This window comes from Melanaphis sacchari, unplaced genomic scaffold, assembly GCF_002803265.2.
Source record: "Melanaphis sacchari strain LSU unplaced genomic scaffold, SCAv2.0 Contig128_pilon_pilon, whole genome shotgun sequence".
NCBI lineage: Eukaryota > Metazoa > Arthropoda > Insecta > Hemiptera > Aphididae > Melanaphis > Melanaphis sacchari.
This window is the reverse complement of record NW_020270519.1, coordinates 833,267-850,126: the sequence shown is the minus strand read 5'-3', so window position 1 is coordinate 850,126 and position 16,860 is coordinate 833,267. Positions and strand designations below refer to the sequence as shown.

General features: G+C 29.2%; 1 protein-coding gene across 1 annotated transcript; it reads left to right on the top strand.

Annotated features, from left to right (window-relative positions):
• Positions 1-10,320: 10,320 nt before the first annotated feature.
• LOC112591056 (transient receptor potential cation channel protein painless) lies at positions 10,321-15,081 on the top strand. Its single transcript, XM_025334708.1, has 3 exons — positions 10,321-10,430; positions 12,123-12,685; positions 12,761-15,081. The coding sequence occupies exons 2-3, from the start codon at positions 12,147-12,149 to the stop codon at positions 14,997-14,999; spliced, it is 2,778 nt and encodes a 925-aa protein (XP_025190493.1). The 5' UTR covers positions 10,321-10,430; positions 12,123-12,146; the 3' UTR covers positions 15,000-15,081.
• The last annotated feature ends 1,779 nt before the right edge of the window (positions 15,082-16,860 follow it).

Genomic DNA, 16,860 nt, shown 5'->3' with positions numbered 1-16,860 from the left:
AGACCACTCTCAACGCTACCCTACCCAAAAAAGAACACGCAATAGTCTTTGATTCAATTGATAACATACCTCAGATTGAATACATCATCGCAATCAGCAAATTAACCCCACCAAAAAACATAAAATTCGTTTCTCGCATATCTAACAACCGATTCTGTATATATCTCAATGACAAAAACACTGTGGATTTTCTTGTTGATAACCATCCCAGCATCAAATTAAACGCACAAGAGACGATAAAAATTAGACGGTTAATAAATCCGGCTAAAAGAATTATTATATCAAATGTCTCACCCGCTATTCCAAACGATACCATTATATCACACTTAAAATATCACAACATCCAAATATCATCACCAATTACACATATCAATGCGGGATTCAACATCCCAGAACTTGCCCATATCTTAAGTTTTAGACGCCAAGTTTACATCAATCCAGATGATTTCGGAAAACTGCCAAACTCCCTCCTGATTAACCACGAAAATACACCTCACAGAATTTTTTTATCTGATGATACGCTCTCCTGTTACTTATGCAAACTCAAAGGTCACACTTCAAAACAATGCAAAAACACACCATCAGAAGCCCCAACACCAAGATATATGAATCTCCAGATAACATCAAATTTATAAATAAGTCGAACGTCACAGAGGATAAAGCTGAAATCAATGAGCCCATATGCAATACTCTCCAAGACACAGAGATTAACACCTTCACAAACAGCATCCCACAAGTATCATCTCAAACATCTCTCCTTGACACCCCACTCCCGATGGAAATAACATCAGAGGACAACACATTATTGACTCCTAATGCAAATGAAAAAAAAAAAAGACCAGCACTCACCTCAACTTCGTCAAGTCTAACTCAAGATCCACCTTCCCCTAAATCACCAGCCCAAGATAATATCTCAAAAGAAACTCCTTCTAAACCAAATACAAGCAAAATATCACAACCAGCAACAAAAAAAATAAAACGCAATAAATCCATAGAAAATATAGTCTTAAAGCTGGATGAAATACTTGAACCTACCAAACCCAAATTTGAAGAAATGGCTAACAAAAAAATAAATTATGAACAGTTCAAGTTCATAATTGAAAATTCTCTCGGTGTATCTAACCCAGCTTCAGTTTTAGATGATTTTAACATAACATGTCTAGAAATTATCGAGATCATAGAAAAAATCAAGCCTAAAATTAATACTCCGGGCATAAAAAACAGATTGACACGACTTTGCAATTCTCTACTTGACAAAGCGCTGTCCACTGAGCCCGCCCAAACTGAATAAAAATTAAAAATAATAATACCAAGTCTCAATTATCACACAAAAAAAAAAAAAATCAAAATCAAAATCAAATGAACTTAAATAATATCAATAATAATAACAATAATATAAATATACTTCAGTTGAATGTAAACGGGTTCGATAAAAAATACGACGAAATCAAATTATTAATACAATACCACAATCCAGACATCATATGTATCCAAGAAACAAATTTTAAAAATGACAACATAACAAACCTAAATGATTATGACGGTTATAATAAAAACAGATTAGAAAGCGCAAGGGCCAGCGGTGGAGTGGCCATATATGTAAAAAATAATTACCCAAGTAGCCAATTAAATATAGATACAAATATTGAAGCAATAGTAGCAACAATTAAGTTAACAAATAACGATATAAATATATGTAATATATATTTACCTAATCAGAAGTCATTCACCGACACAGATATAAGTAACATCATAAAACAACTGCCTCATCCATTCATAATAGTAGGTGATTTTAATAATCATAATGTAATATGGGGCTCTGACCATACTGACCAAAGGGGTAAAATTATAGAAAAAATTCTTGAGAATAATAATATCATATTACTAAATAACTCTGAGCCCACAAGTATAAATCCAATAAATGGCAACCTATCGAACATCGACCTATCGTTTGCAAGCACAGCACTAGCCCAACGGATTGATTGGAATGTATCACCAAACCTAATCAGCAGTGATCATTTCCCCATAATATTACAAATTTTATCTCGATCTGATAACTCAAAAAATGAAACACCAGAGAGATGGAACCTAAAAGACCCAAATTGGACCCTATTCACCGAACTACTAGAACTAGAAATAGACAACATAAAAAATATAGATTCATTAAACATAGACAGCATAATAAAATCCTTCACAGACGCAATAACAAAATCAGCCAAATTTTCGATAGGAAACAACAAGAGCAAGGCAAAACAACCAAAGGTTCCGTGGTGGAACGATGATATCAAAAACGCAATAAAATCGAAAAATAAGGCCCTTAATATCTTCAAAAAAACGAAAAAGGCAAGTGATCATATAAACCTAAAAAGACATAGGGCATATACAAAATATATAATTAAAAAAAAGCAAAAAAAAGTCATGGGAAACTTTCATTAATAAAATTAACGAAGAAGCTGATACCAAACTAATATGGAATAAAATACGTGCACTAAAAGGGCTCAAAAGAAATTACAAAATAAATCTAATAGATGAAAACAACAATAATCTTATAACTGATACAAAGGAAATTTCTAACAAATTAGGAAAATACTTCCATTCCAACAGCAATGATACATCTTACAATACCAACTTTATCAAAATGAAAATCGAAAAAGAAAATTTACCAATCATAAATATTGTTGACCACAAAAACGAAAATCAAGCTCAAATCAATTCAATGATAACTATGGATGAAATATCATACACACTAAAAAAAATGTAAAAGTTTAAGCCCAGGGCCAGACGGAATACCTTTTATATTTATACAATATTTTGGCCCAAAAAGTCAAACTTTACTACTAAAAATATATAACACCATTTGGTACAATGGATCTTTTCCATCAACTTGGAAAAAAGGAATAGTCATCCCCATTAACAAACCAGGAAAAAGCAGATTTAGTACAGAAGGATATCGGCCAATTACTTTACTAAACACCATGTGCAAAGTCCTGGAAAAAATTGTAAACTTCAGACTAATTTGGTTTCTTGAAAAAATTAACTACTTAACTCCGAACCAAAATGGCTTTAGAAAAAATCGGTCCACTTACGACAACCTCACTAAAATTAAAGACGAAGCTGATCAAGCAATCCGAAATAAACAAATACTAGGCTTACTCAGTGTGGACATATCAAAAGCATATGACGTCACATGGAGACACTATATTCTATTACAACTCAATAAAATCATATGCACAGGCAATATGCTAAATTTTATTACAAACTTTCTAACAAATAGATCATTCCAAGTCAAAACATCAAATCAACTTTCTGACAACTTCACACAAGAAAATGGAGTACCACAAGGATCCGCACTATCAGTTTCACTATTTCTAGTGGCAATTAACAAAATTGACAAACACTGTAAATTTCCAATAAAAGCCAACATATTTGCTGACGATGCCAACTTCTCCTGTAGAAGTAAAAACATAAATACAGTACAAAACCACTTACAAGAAACAGTAAATTATTTAGAAAAATGGTCAGCAAAAACTGGTTTCAGCTTCTCAACAGAAAAATCAAGTTGCATAATCTTTTCTAGAAAAACAAATGTAGGTGAACTTAATATTAAATTGAACAACACAAACATAATCAATAAAAAACACATAACAATTTTAGGAGTTATCTTCGATTCCAGGCTCACATGGTCACCACACATAAAATCCCTAAAGATAGCCACTAACAAAGCACTCAAAATATTAAAACTGCTATCACATACAACTTGGGGTAGTGAATCAGAAACACTAATTAAAATATTCAAATCAACAATCCAAGCAAAACTACAGTACGGCTCAATTCTCTACAACTCAGCAAAAAATACATTAACAAAATACATTGACTCAAATCACAACACAGGAATGCGAATGGCTATAGGGGCCGTTAAAAGTAGCCCAATCAAAAGCATTTACAATATAGCAGGAGAACCAACACCAGATCTAAAAAGAACTGAATCAATAATATTATATGCGGCAAGATTATCTAGATTAGCAAACAACCCAGCAACAGTAAACAAAAGAATACTAGAACTACAAAAAAATCAAGACTACCCTAAAATACCACAAATAATAAAAAAAGAAAAAAATAATAAGCCCTCCATGGACAAGCACATACAACGTTAACATTGAACTTAATACACTACACAAGGAAAACACACCTCCGAACATATACAAAAATGTTCTAAAAAGTAATATTGAACACCTAAAGGATTTTCAAGAAATATATACTGATGCCTCCAAAAACGATGAAGGGGTCGGAATAGCATTAGTAAAAAACAATCTTCATACTTCGTTTAAACTACCACCAACATGTTCTATATATACAGCCGAAGCAGTGGCTATACTTATGGCCATTAAGTTTGTAAACAAAAATGAAAATGAAAAATATATTATTCTAAGTGACTCGTTAAGCTCCCTCATTAGTATAAAAAACAAATTTAATCCTAGTGACATAGCAATACAAATCCAAAACAGACTAGAAGAAGCCAAAAGAAAGAACAATATTATAATTCTTATATGGATACCTGGACACATAGGAATAGATGGCAATGAAAAGGCAGACAGACAAGCCAAACTAGCTATATACACGCTCGAATGATGCACAACACATTAACATTTCACAGTACACTGACGTTAGAAAACAGATCAAACAAAACACAATCTCACTTTGGCAAAACATATGGTACACTCAAACAAACAAATTAAACCAAATACAACAAACAGTAAAAAGATGGAAAAGAAACACTAACATAAGTATCACAGAAGAAAAAAAACTAAACCGGGCCAGAATTGGACACACAAATATGACACATGGATACTTGATGGCAAAAGACGACCCTCCAATATGCCAAGTATGTGGCACCTCACTAACCATCAAACACATATTTGATGAATGTAGAAAATATCAAAAACTCAGAGAGGAACTAAACATAAGCCATGACGTTGGAGAGAGTCTAGGCCCCAATCCCGAAAAGGAAACCAACACAATTGACTTCTTCAAAAAAGCACAAATTTACAAATTATTATAAGATAACTACACTAACTTTACCATGTACATACCTATTTATAAGAGCTAATTGTTTCATTGTATATAACTAATTTAATTCTTTTCTTTTTTCCTTGTAACGCTAATGGCCATGGATGTCGAAGCGAAAATATTATTTTTCAAGACCAAAAAAAAAAAAAAAAAAAAAATTGTCTAATTTAATAATTAAACCTTAGTAAATCGCCAGCTAATAATCATTAATGCTTTAAATACATTTATGCTATAAATTAATAGCATCATTAATTTATATAAATATTAATATTTATATTAATTTATTTATAGCATCATTAATGTTTTAAATACATTTTAGAAAAAATTATTAAAATAGCAACATAATATTTTATATTTCTAAAATGCAAAACAAATAAAATGCATTTAAATCAATAATGTTTAAACATAAATTAAATTTAAAAAATATCTAATTAAGTTTTTATGTTATTCTCATAAAAAAAAGAGAAAATATTCTAAATCTTTAAAAAAAAAAAAAAAAATGTGTTTTCATTTGATAGAAAATATTATTGTCTAATATCTAACACTAATATTACCAGTATTATCAGAAATTATTAATTTGATATAGTAGGTAAATAACTGTAAATATTAGCAGCTAAATTTTATGAAATAATAATGTAATTGGTTATTACTTATTATATAACTACCTATATGAGATGTGCAAAATTATAATAACATAATCTTAAAACTAATTTCTTTATGAAGTATAATAAAAAATAAACTTCTAAAATATTTATGTCATTACTCATCAAACTTTTTACTTTTACAAAATCAAAAGCATTAAGCGATACTTATTAAAACTTAATTTATTTAAATAACTAAAAATAAATGAATAGTTAAAAAATATATGAGCAGTAGATATTACTGATTTTTAATACTTCTTAATATTATTCAAAAACTTATTTAGCTTTATATTTTTAATCAAATATTTTGTTAGTTTAAACTTCTTAACTGACCTGATAAATAGATAATTCTTGATACCATGGAGGTCCAGCTATTTCACGTTTTGGTACTTTAATCATCACATTATCTGTTGAGCGCAGTAATAATTACTATTAAAACCTTTCATGTAATTTCTACACTGTAATTCTTAAAATTTTCACTTACCTAGGTCTTTATTAAAGTCCCTCAAATCTTTCATTATTTTATTATATGTTGTAGTTTTTTGTTCCTTTTGTATCCCTTTTTCTAAAATATCCTCGCAACATTGTCTGTATGAATTGATCGTCATGACCTTCCTTATATATGTTTTTATGTAACTAAATTCATTGAAAGTAGAAAAAAGCATCAATTGTACAATAATGAAATAAAATCATGTTTTCATTAATGAATCGGCCAGACCTTTCGCGTTCTATTTTCAAACTATATTAATTTATTGGTGTTTTTGATATAAAAATGTTTAAAGTAAATTTAATTTTATTATAATCAATAATTATTATTGGTACTCCAGACATTCGTCAATACCATAATAAACATTACTGAAAATTTTAATGTTAAAAGTAATTCGTAAACTGCTGTTATAAACAATCCCGTGTCCATAACACAATAATACCTTTTGTGTATTGTTTAAGTTAGTGAATAACGGTTTATTATAGGTACTGCTCTCGAATATTGTCACAAGGATTGTACACAATATTTAATTACATTATTGTTTGTAAGAATTTGGTAGTTTGCTAGGCTACCAAAAGCTACCCACGACCAAAGGGGAACACTTCGGTCGTGACCTATGAGCCGCACCGCGTGTTAGCCCGAAGGCTAAGGCGGTGGAACTCATAGGCTTTGTACACGCAGTGGTGAATGAACACCAAAGATTTATTTAAAAAAAGGGAAAAGAAGACATAATATAAAAAAAAAATATAAATTAAATAACAAAAGAAAGTTAGGGTAATCAGAGGTATTGTATTTTGCAATGATGCACAACGTGCAATAATAGATATTTGTGAATAATAATAATAATAATAAACTGGCAATTTTGAAAAAGATAATAATTGTTGCCTCATGGCAATTGTTACAAAAGAGTGTATTATTTGGGCACATGCGTTTAACACATGATAACATACATAATAATGTTGGGACATGGCAGTCATGTGCGTATAATAAAAGTGGGACGGGAATTAGGTAAAGAATATATATATTTGCTTTGGACTGAGCGAACCCACGGATCAGCCCACGAGGTTCGGCGGAACACATATTATTTTTATATTAAATTTTATTTCGCCAACCATAGGGTTACCGTCCGGCATATCGCTAAGGACGGTAAGGATGGGAGGTAACAAAAAAAGAAAAACTGCGCCAGGCGCAACAGTTGACGCATCTTAAAAAGTTATCCTAACGTAAATAAAAAGGAATATGGGGGGGGGGTTGGATTTTAATATATTACCAATATTTTTGATGGACGACGAGGCTGCTGACGGTTGACCGACGGCTGCGATGGGCTGGCCAGATGGCCGTCGACACACACGCGGTCGACATGGCCCGTCTGCATCGGTCAGTGGCTGAAAGTTGCTTCGCCCGACATCGAGCCCGTGGTGACGTTTAGCACATCATGGCGTGGACACGGCGATGTTGTAGAAAGAAAAACGAACTTCGCCGGGTATACATGTGCTCGTGTGGACACGTGGTTTGGACAGCTGAATTAACGGTGAGGCTGGGCGCACGAAAAAGAGCCACGACCGGTTCAAATGGCGGTGGAAAAAGTAGTGTCGGCAGTCCGATGTCCGATGGAGCTGGCTGGACGGTGGCCGGTGTTGATAGTTGAGATGTTGTGGTGGGGAAGTGCAGGGTAGGTGTATTGCGGGACTTTTACAATAATGTGGAATTTTGATAACTGTACTGCGGCGAGTGCAACGACGGACGCGACAAAAACGCTGGAGGTGACGGGAGGCGGGCAACCGCGGCACGTCGACGACGAACACTGCACGAGGACGGGGGGGACGGGGGACATTTATTGCATAGCACTGCGGTCATTTCTTCATTAGCGCGCGATATTCATAACCAGGGCTCGAGACTTCTAGCATTTGCATATTTATTTATAGTACATTAAAATATAGCAGAGTAAGCTACAAATTCGTTTCATACTAAAATGAACGCAGCTTTAAAAGTTTTTAGTGCATATTTTTGCATATTTAAGTGTTTTTGCATTATTTTTGCTATTTTTATAAGTATCATGCTATTTTTGCCTATAATTTGTTAATCTGAAAAAAATTAAGTTGTTTTGATGTTTGTACCTAGTCAACGGTAAGTGTCGCTTTATTAAATTCCTATTTTACAAAAGTAAATGTAAAAATGTATAAAGCCGCGTTTACATTAGGACTATTTAGTGTGGACGCCAATTCGGTCTGAAAACTATTTTGTTCGTTTGTTCGCTTTTATAATGTAAACGCGGCTTTACACAGCAAATAGGTTCACCTAATGTACATAAGTTTATCGGCACCACGCGTCCACGCTGCGTCGCTGCCTATAACCTATTATAGATAAAATATAAAAATATTCCAGTAATATAGGAGATATAAATGATATAATGTTTATTGACAATAAACATTATACGATATGATACGAAATACAATAAATTATTGTATTTCGTATCTTAATTGTTTCTTAAAGACGTAGTGTATTCTGTAAAGTCCTTATTAGTTATCGTACATTTAGTATTTAGTAAGGATCAATGCAGCGAATTATTACTGTGATAATTTGAGCACAATTCGTTCTATTTTTGAATTACTCGACAATGACGATGCAGTCAGCATCAAAGTAGCAAAAAAAATATATCAATAAAAACGGAATAGACGCAGATCTTATTTTCATAAAATCAAATTTTTTATCTCTTACTACATCTTTAAAAAAATTACAAACACAAGGGTTGTTATTGTCTGACTATATTGAAATTATTAACGATGTGGAAAAATCATTTGAAACTCTACGAGGTCCAATAGGATTGAAAATATAGTCAAAATTAAAATGTGTTTTAGAAAAAAATAATGGTCTGTTACTTTTGAAAAAAATGTCCAGCATTTTATTGGGTATAAGAGACATCGGAGAATTAGATGGGTTACCAGATGATATTTCTAGTAGTGATGTTCCATACTTAAAGTCTTAAAGTTCGCCACTATCACATCGGTCGACGTAGAACGTACATTTTCAACGTACAAAACATTTCTGACCAATAATAGGAGATCGTTCAAATTTGAAAATATTCACAAACATATAATTATACAATGCAATTTTCAAGGTATAAACTAAAATTTATAATTTATAATATTTACTTACTGATTTATTAAATTTATCTAATTATTATGTTTACAGAATAAAGAAATTATACATGTACAACAATGGTCGATAAAAAGAACAATCGATTTTTTTTAGAATTATAGATTATAAATAAATATTTTTAGAATTAGAATTAAACAAAATAATTTTTTTATTGAGCATATTATAGTGCATATTTTACCATTTTTTAAGTCATATTATAGCGCATATTTCATAGTTTTTTAGTGCTAGAAGTCTCGAGCCCTGTTCATAACAATATATAGATAAGGTATGTTTGTTAATGGTACTATAGGTACAGGTATGTTTATGACATTGATAATATTACTGCAAAAAATGCTGTGACGTTACATGTTTTATATCATATCAGTCGTCAATAATATGAATGGTGTTAATTATTATTAAAAAAGAAAGAAAAATGAACGCTACGCATATCGTAACGGAAATTAATGCAAGTCAACATATGATGTACATAATATTATATCAACAAGTGTGCCTGCAGGTACTCTGTAATAATATTATAACATTATTGATTGAATTTCAATGATATCAATAACAACGTGGAATCTGATGTTCTATACATTCTACGCACGCTTAAAAAAAAAGAATCTATATTATTTTTTTTTTTTTTTTACACGCGGACAAACGTACCCAACGCACGTCGAAATGTATCCAGGCCGTGGCTACTCATGAATTGCGTTGACTCGGCGTCGGCGGCATTGAACAAAATTACAGCATCAAGTGGTCCCCCCTATACAGTATCCGAACTGACGTACGGACTATGTAATGTTTACGCGTACAAAAAAAGCAACGGCGCAGCATACGTAGGAGACGGTTTAGAATGTTGTCTGATTGTTATATTCTGTTTTTTTTTTTTTTTTTTATTATTACTTTTATTATTTTTGTTGGTGGGGTACCCATCAGCTGTAGTCCTGTATCAATAGCGACTTGTTTAGTGCCCACCGCCGCCGACGTTCGTTTCAGTCGTGCGGGGAGCACCGTGTACGTGATATCTACCGTGGTTTTGTGTGTGCGTGTGTGTGTATATGTGTCATTGATGTGCTCATTCTGAACCGCCTACAGTAAGTGCATTTTAATTTTCTATACCTAAATCTAAATAGATCTAGTTTGGGCGTACAATTTTCGTATAAAATATATATTACACTATGTGATGGGTAGTTTAGTGCGACAACTTCGAAAATATTCGTAAGAACATGGTAAAATCTATTGAAAATCTAGGTTAAAATCAAATTATTCAGCGTTTACAACTTATTGGCATAGGTCGTAATTTAATTTTTAATAAAATTTAACTTAAAATCTCGAGTTGAATATTATTAAAAACTCACAGTTGCATACATAATTATATACATCGTTATTATACCTACATAGGAATGTTTCGTAAAATTAACTATTTTAAGTTTTTAGTTTAAGCTACTTTTTATGTTCAAAATTATAAATAATAATGTGCATACATTTTTACATACAAGTTAATATATCTACTTATAATTTACTTATGATGCTAATTATCATTTACTTTTTCTATTCTAGAAATATATTATTTTATGTAGTCTCTTATTTTTTTTTATATACATAGATTAACAGATAAATATTATTTTATCTGTTTAACGCCAAATTAAATTAATTATCCAATGTATTCCAAGCGTATAAATAAATATTTTTAAACTTGGACTACCAATAATGCCAACTAATAAATTATTATTAATTTAAATAATCATAACTGCATGTTTTCCGTTTCATAAAAATGTAAAAAAGTACTTCATAATACATAAAATTATTTTAGAACTGATATAAACATTTATTAATAAATAATTATTAAAAATTAATCATTAATATTATTTGTAAATTTATCTTGTCTTTGATTTTATTACAGAAACCAATGACTACAGTATACTTAATTTATCTTTTTTCTTTTCAAATTATTTCATACCATTTTCATAAAACATAAAAGTATTTATATTTCAAAATAATATATAATAAAATAATTCTTAATTTAAAATATTGTGAGTTGTGACTTAAAAAAAAAAGTTATCAAGCAAATCATTACAAACTGTTGGAAAAAAATATTCAATCTATGTTCTATGACGTAATGTATACCTAATAATCCGAATATGTCTGTAGTAATTTATAAATAGCGTTTCGTTGCATAATTTATACTAATTTTTTCTAATAAATATTAAGACTAATACAAAAAAAAAAAACAACGAACAAGCATAATAATTATAAATAAATAAAAGTTTATAGTTCACAGGTATTCTCATTCATTTTAAATTAGTTTAATATTATCATTATTTCAATTATTTATAATGTATAATGATAAATCGATTATTAGTTTATTGTGTCCGTTATAGCAATGGAATGCATTTCCATGGATACAAATGGGAAATGAAATTATTGTCATTATATCAAGTGATTATAATTGAGTTCCGAGGGCATTTATTATAGTAATTTTATTTTCGCCAGCTAATTTGTATACACATGAAATAAAATTGGTGTTATATTTAAGTTCATTTCGTTATTATATCATGAAATATAAATTAATATTTATTTATACTAACCACTACCCTTAATAATTTAAAAACTCATTAATAGTTTATCTATGATGTCATGTACATGTAATATTGATTTCCCTGGTAAAATTAAACCAATATCTATGAGATCACATTAAATTAGGTATATCATATATCTAAGAGATTTTTTTGGTAAATAAAAATTAAATCTAATAAACTAATATTATTTCTATATGTGTTATGTAGGTGTAAACATATTAAAACTGCAAGATGCAGGACATCGAATTAACCAATGGGTGTTCAATTGGAACAAACGATCAACTTCTGAAAGCTGTTCAATCAAAAGATTTAGATTTATTCAAAAAACTCCTAGAAATAGGTTTGGGAAGTTCATTTCTAGATTTGAATCATATATTTGATGAACCTTATCATGGCACAATATTAGATATATGTTGTATATCAACGGGTAGATCGGAATTTGCTAAAATACTATTATCGGTAGGAGTAGATGTAAACGTCATTAATAAAAATCGTAAAAAAGCTCCAATACATTTAGCAGCTGCGAACGGATGTAAAGACGCATTAGAAGTATTATTGGAACATCCTTCAATCAATATAAATTTATTAGATAGTGATGGAAATTCAGCTTTACACCTTGCAGCAAAAGCTGGAAATGTAGAATGCACAGAATTGTTATTAAATTCAAATAATATAAAAGCAAATAAATTGAATAGGAAAGGCTTTACTCCAGCATACTTGGCAGCTACTTCGAAAAACAAAAATGATGAATTAATGATGGCATTTATTAGGTAAGTAGAAAAACGTAATTGGTATGTAAAAAATATCCACTTATAACTTATTTTAGAAGTTATTTTTTTTTTTAGATGTCCAAAAGTTGACTTGGATGTATTCATTTGGGATAAATCATTAAGAAATATAATAAATGAAAAATATCCATATCTCACGGAAAATATTCCACCAGCAGGTACACGAAATATTATGGACCACTGCGATAACCCGTTTGTATACCTCTACTCAAATGATATAGATGGATTTATTTCTTATATAACTTCAACAAAACTTATTGACCTTAACAATAATGATGGAAAGCACACTTATCTCCAATATGCGTGTGATTTTGGTTTACCGAAAGTTGTTCAAGTTTTACTCAATCTTGATGTAGATCCAAATGGTATATGCCCATCTAATACTAAGTATCCAGTTTTCATTGCTTCATTCAGAGGTTTTGCAGATATCATACAACTGTTTTTAGATTGTAAAAAATACATATGTTATCAAACAAGTAATGGCTCAACACTTCTTGAAGTAATCAAGGGTTCTGACGAAAACCATAATTCATTAGATGTAGATACTGATTTATGTGATCATGATAGGTCGTTTAAAATATTACTAAGAAAAAGCGAGATCAGTCCTATAGAACTTAATATTAATCGATCAGATGATAAAGGTAATACTTGTTTACATTACGCAGCAAAAGTAGGTGATCGAGATTTCATATTGTCTTTGTTAGAAAAAGGTGCTTACATAGGGAAAAGAAACGTACTTGGAGATCCCCCACTTGCTGATATAAATCCTAAAATATTAGAATCCCATTTGAACAAATGTGTAAAAACAAACGGAAAATCTCCAAAAGATATTAATTACGAGATCATATGTTCATACAATTTTCTATGCCCACCAAAAATTTACAAACAGAAAGATATTGATAATATTCAAACACATTTAGAAGGCCAAGAGTATATTCCGGAAAACATTCCAGAAACTGATCCATTGTTATACATAAGTGAAGTCCCAGAACTTAGACCTCTTCTAAAACATCCTGTATTAACTAGCTTCCTCCATTTAAAATGGTTTGCTATAAAAAGATATTATAAAGTAAATTTAGCGTTTTATATAGGATTCTGGGCACTCTTAACTATTTACACATTGTTAACTTTTAAAATAGAGGTGCAAAATAGCAATTTGTCCATCACACAAGATAATCTTACAGCATTACATACGAATAATGTACCATATAGTAGTCATACGGCTGTTTATTTATGGGTTATGGTTTTGGGATTCCTTATTGCTTTAATATTTCGTGAATTATTCCAGTTGATCTCATCTCCGATTACGTACATAATGAGCTTAGAAAATTGGTTGGAAATAAGTCTTATCGTTTTGACTTCATTTTTATTATTGTATGAAATGTCTTGTATATCAAATAGAAACCAAATATCTGCCATTGTCATTCTACTTTCTTGGGGTGAACTTATACTTCTCGTCGGTAGACACCCAGCTCTTGCTACCCACCTAGAAATGTTTAAGCGCGTTACTAAAAACTTTTTACAATTTCTCATATGGTATTCCATATTAATAATAGCATTTGCACTAAGCTTTTACATGTTATTTAGAAATGATGCAGACTCTGACAATAAATTTAATGATCCCAGTTCAGCGACTTTCAAAACTATCGTTATGTTGACAGGAGAATTTGATACATTTGGTTCGCTACCTTTTAGCTTACATCCAATAGTTAGTCATGCATTATTTCTTTTATTTATATTTCTTATTGCCATTGTCTTGGTAAATCTTTTAAATGGTCTTGCTGTGAGTGACACCCAAGCAATTAGAGCTGATGCGGAAATCGTCGCTCATGTGTCCCGGGTTAAACTCATTCATTACTTTGAAAAAATGGCTGTAGAAAACCCGTTTTCATGGATTCATAAAGCTCAAAGCCACATAAATAATTCCAGATATAATATTTTTTCGTTATGTACGAGACGGTTTTACCTAAAAATAAGATTATTTCCAGATGCTCTACAAGATTCAGAAATTAAAATTTTAACTAATCAAAGAAATTTGGTCGACTTTGGGTTATCTACGAAAAAAAATCAAATAGGATGTATTGCGAATTGTCAAGGTTATTATCTTGAAAAAGAAATTGTTAATGAGGCTAAATTAATAATTAAATCGAGATCAGAAGAAGCAGAAAAAAGTTGTATGGAAATTTTTAATATTTTTATTGAGAAATTTAATACCGTAGAAAAACAAATGGAAGAAATAAAGAAAATGTTAGATGCACAGAATACAAAAAGTAAAATAGATTTGATATCTTCATAAAGTAATTTTCTTGTGTTAAACGGATCATACATCAAAAAGTATTTTTTATATTTTTACGTTTTTATGAATACGATTTCCGTAATTCAATAAACATTAAATAATTTTTATATTCATTAATTATGTATTTATCACACGTTAAACAATATATAAAAATTTCATCTGATATAATAATTTTAATGTTAAAATATTGTAGAATAATATTTTTTTTATTTGCCTATTTATAATGTTGGTGACAATACAATAAATCCAATAAATTTTCATTATTTTGATATTTTCCATTTACAATCATATTAATTTTAACTATCACAAAACCTTTGACTATTATACAATTTAACTTTAAATATATTATAACTTCTTATTTTATATATTTTTATGAGAGCATAAACTCTACATTTTAATAATTTTTAGTAAGTATTTATTCTAAACTGTGATTAATATTGTTAACTTATTTATAGTATATTTATTAATTACCTACATGTTTTTTTTTATAATTTATTGTTATTATATTCTTAAAATTTAACACAATTTTTTGTTACTCATTAAGACCTTAATAAAATTTTATGTTTTTAACGTTGAATGTTGATTTTATTTTATTATTGTTTATATTCTTATTGTTCAACAATTATTCTAGATATACATTTACTTAACAAAAATAAAAAAAGGTAAGATTGTAAAAATTTAATTTTACTATGAATAATTTTAAAAATATATTAAGCAATACTTATTATTTATTTTATATTGTTTTAATTTATATATTTTAATATATTTAATTTAAAATAAAAAATAAATAAATCATAACCAAGTTTTAACTGTAATTTGTAATTAATAATAATACACTTATTATATAATTTAAAATTTTTTTTTTTAATTTCTTATAACAAAAACGTACATGAAATTTTTTAATTCCTGAAGTATACATAATGTTATTTCAAGAAAGTATATTTAAAGATTGATTTATTTATAATCAATATATTAAATATAAATTAATATAATTAATGTTTTAAAAAATTGGTAAATAATAACATTTAACAGGAAAAACACAGTGGAAAGAAGTCTGCTGTATAGTTGTGTTAAGTATTTTTTGTCATTGAGAAGTTATTGTGATCATAATGGATGTATTAAATTTGATTTCAATTATCAATTAACGATTCTAAATAAAAATGAGTTGTCAGCCTATAATTTTAAGAATATTATTTTGTGTATTTATTGTTTATTTATCTTATAGTAATACGGTACATTCAACTAATAGTTTTCTAAAAACAAATAACATACCTACTTATTATATTATATGATAACTATTGTAATGTATATCATTTAATATTATACTAGAAGTTAATATTGATTATTGACATAGGTATACTGTAGCACACTGAAAGTATGAATAAGTTCAATATTCATAATGAGTTAATTAAATGACTCTAAAATATATTTTGAATATTTTATTGTGTATAATTAATGTATACATAGAAAATAATGGTGAAACATCTCTATATTTTATCAAATAACAAAATTCATTAAAATGTGTATTGCAAAAATACGTTTTTATTTTAAAATTAATTTAAGTATATCTTATAAAGAATTTTGTATTGCATTTGAAACTTATTGACAATAAAAACAATCAAGATATTTTTTTTTAATCTAATGTTAATATACTTGACAACAGAGAAAAATGGAAGTCTATAGTTGTTTATTTTCACATTACAACAAAAAAATAAAATCAATTTTATTGAAGCACTGAGATCAAATTTTTAAAATGCAAGAAACCATTGACAATATTGAAAATTTACGAGTATTTAAACTATCTGTTCATAGATACCATCAATTGATCAAATCTACACAATTTAGATTTACAAAAGATATA

Excerpts from the sequence above, each read along its gene's own strand:
- LOC112591056 (XM_025334708.1), top strand. The coding sequence starts at position 12,147 with ATGCAGGACATCGAATTAACCAATGGGTGTTCAATTGGAACAAACGAT. Across the intron at positions 12,686-12,760 it reads TTAATGATGGCATTTATTAG|ATGTCCAAAAGTTGACTTGG; the intron begins GTAAGTAGAAAA and ends TTTTTTTTTTAG.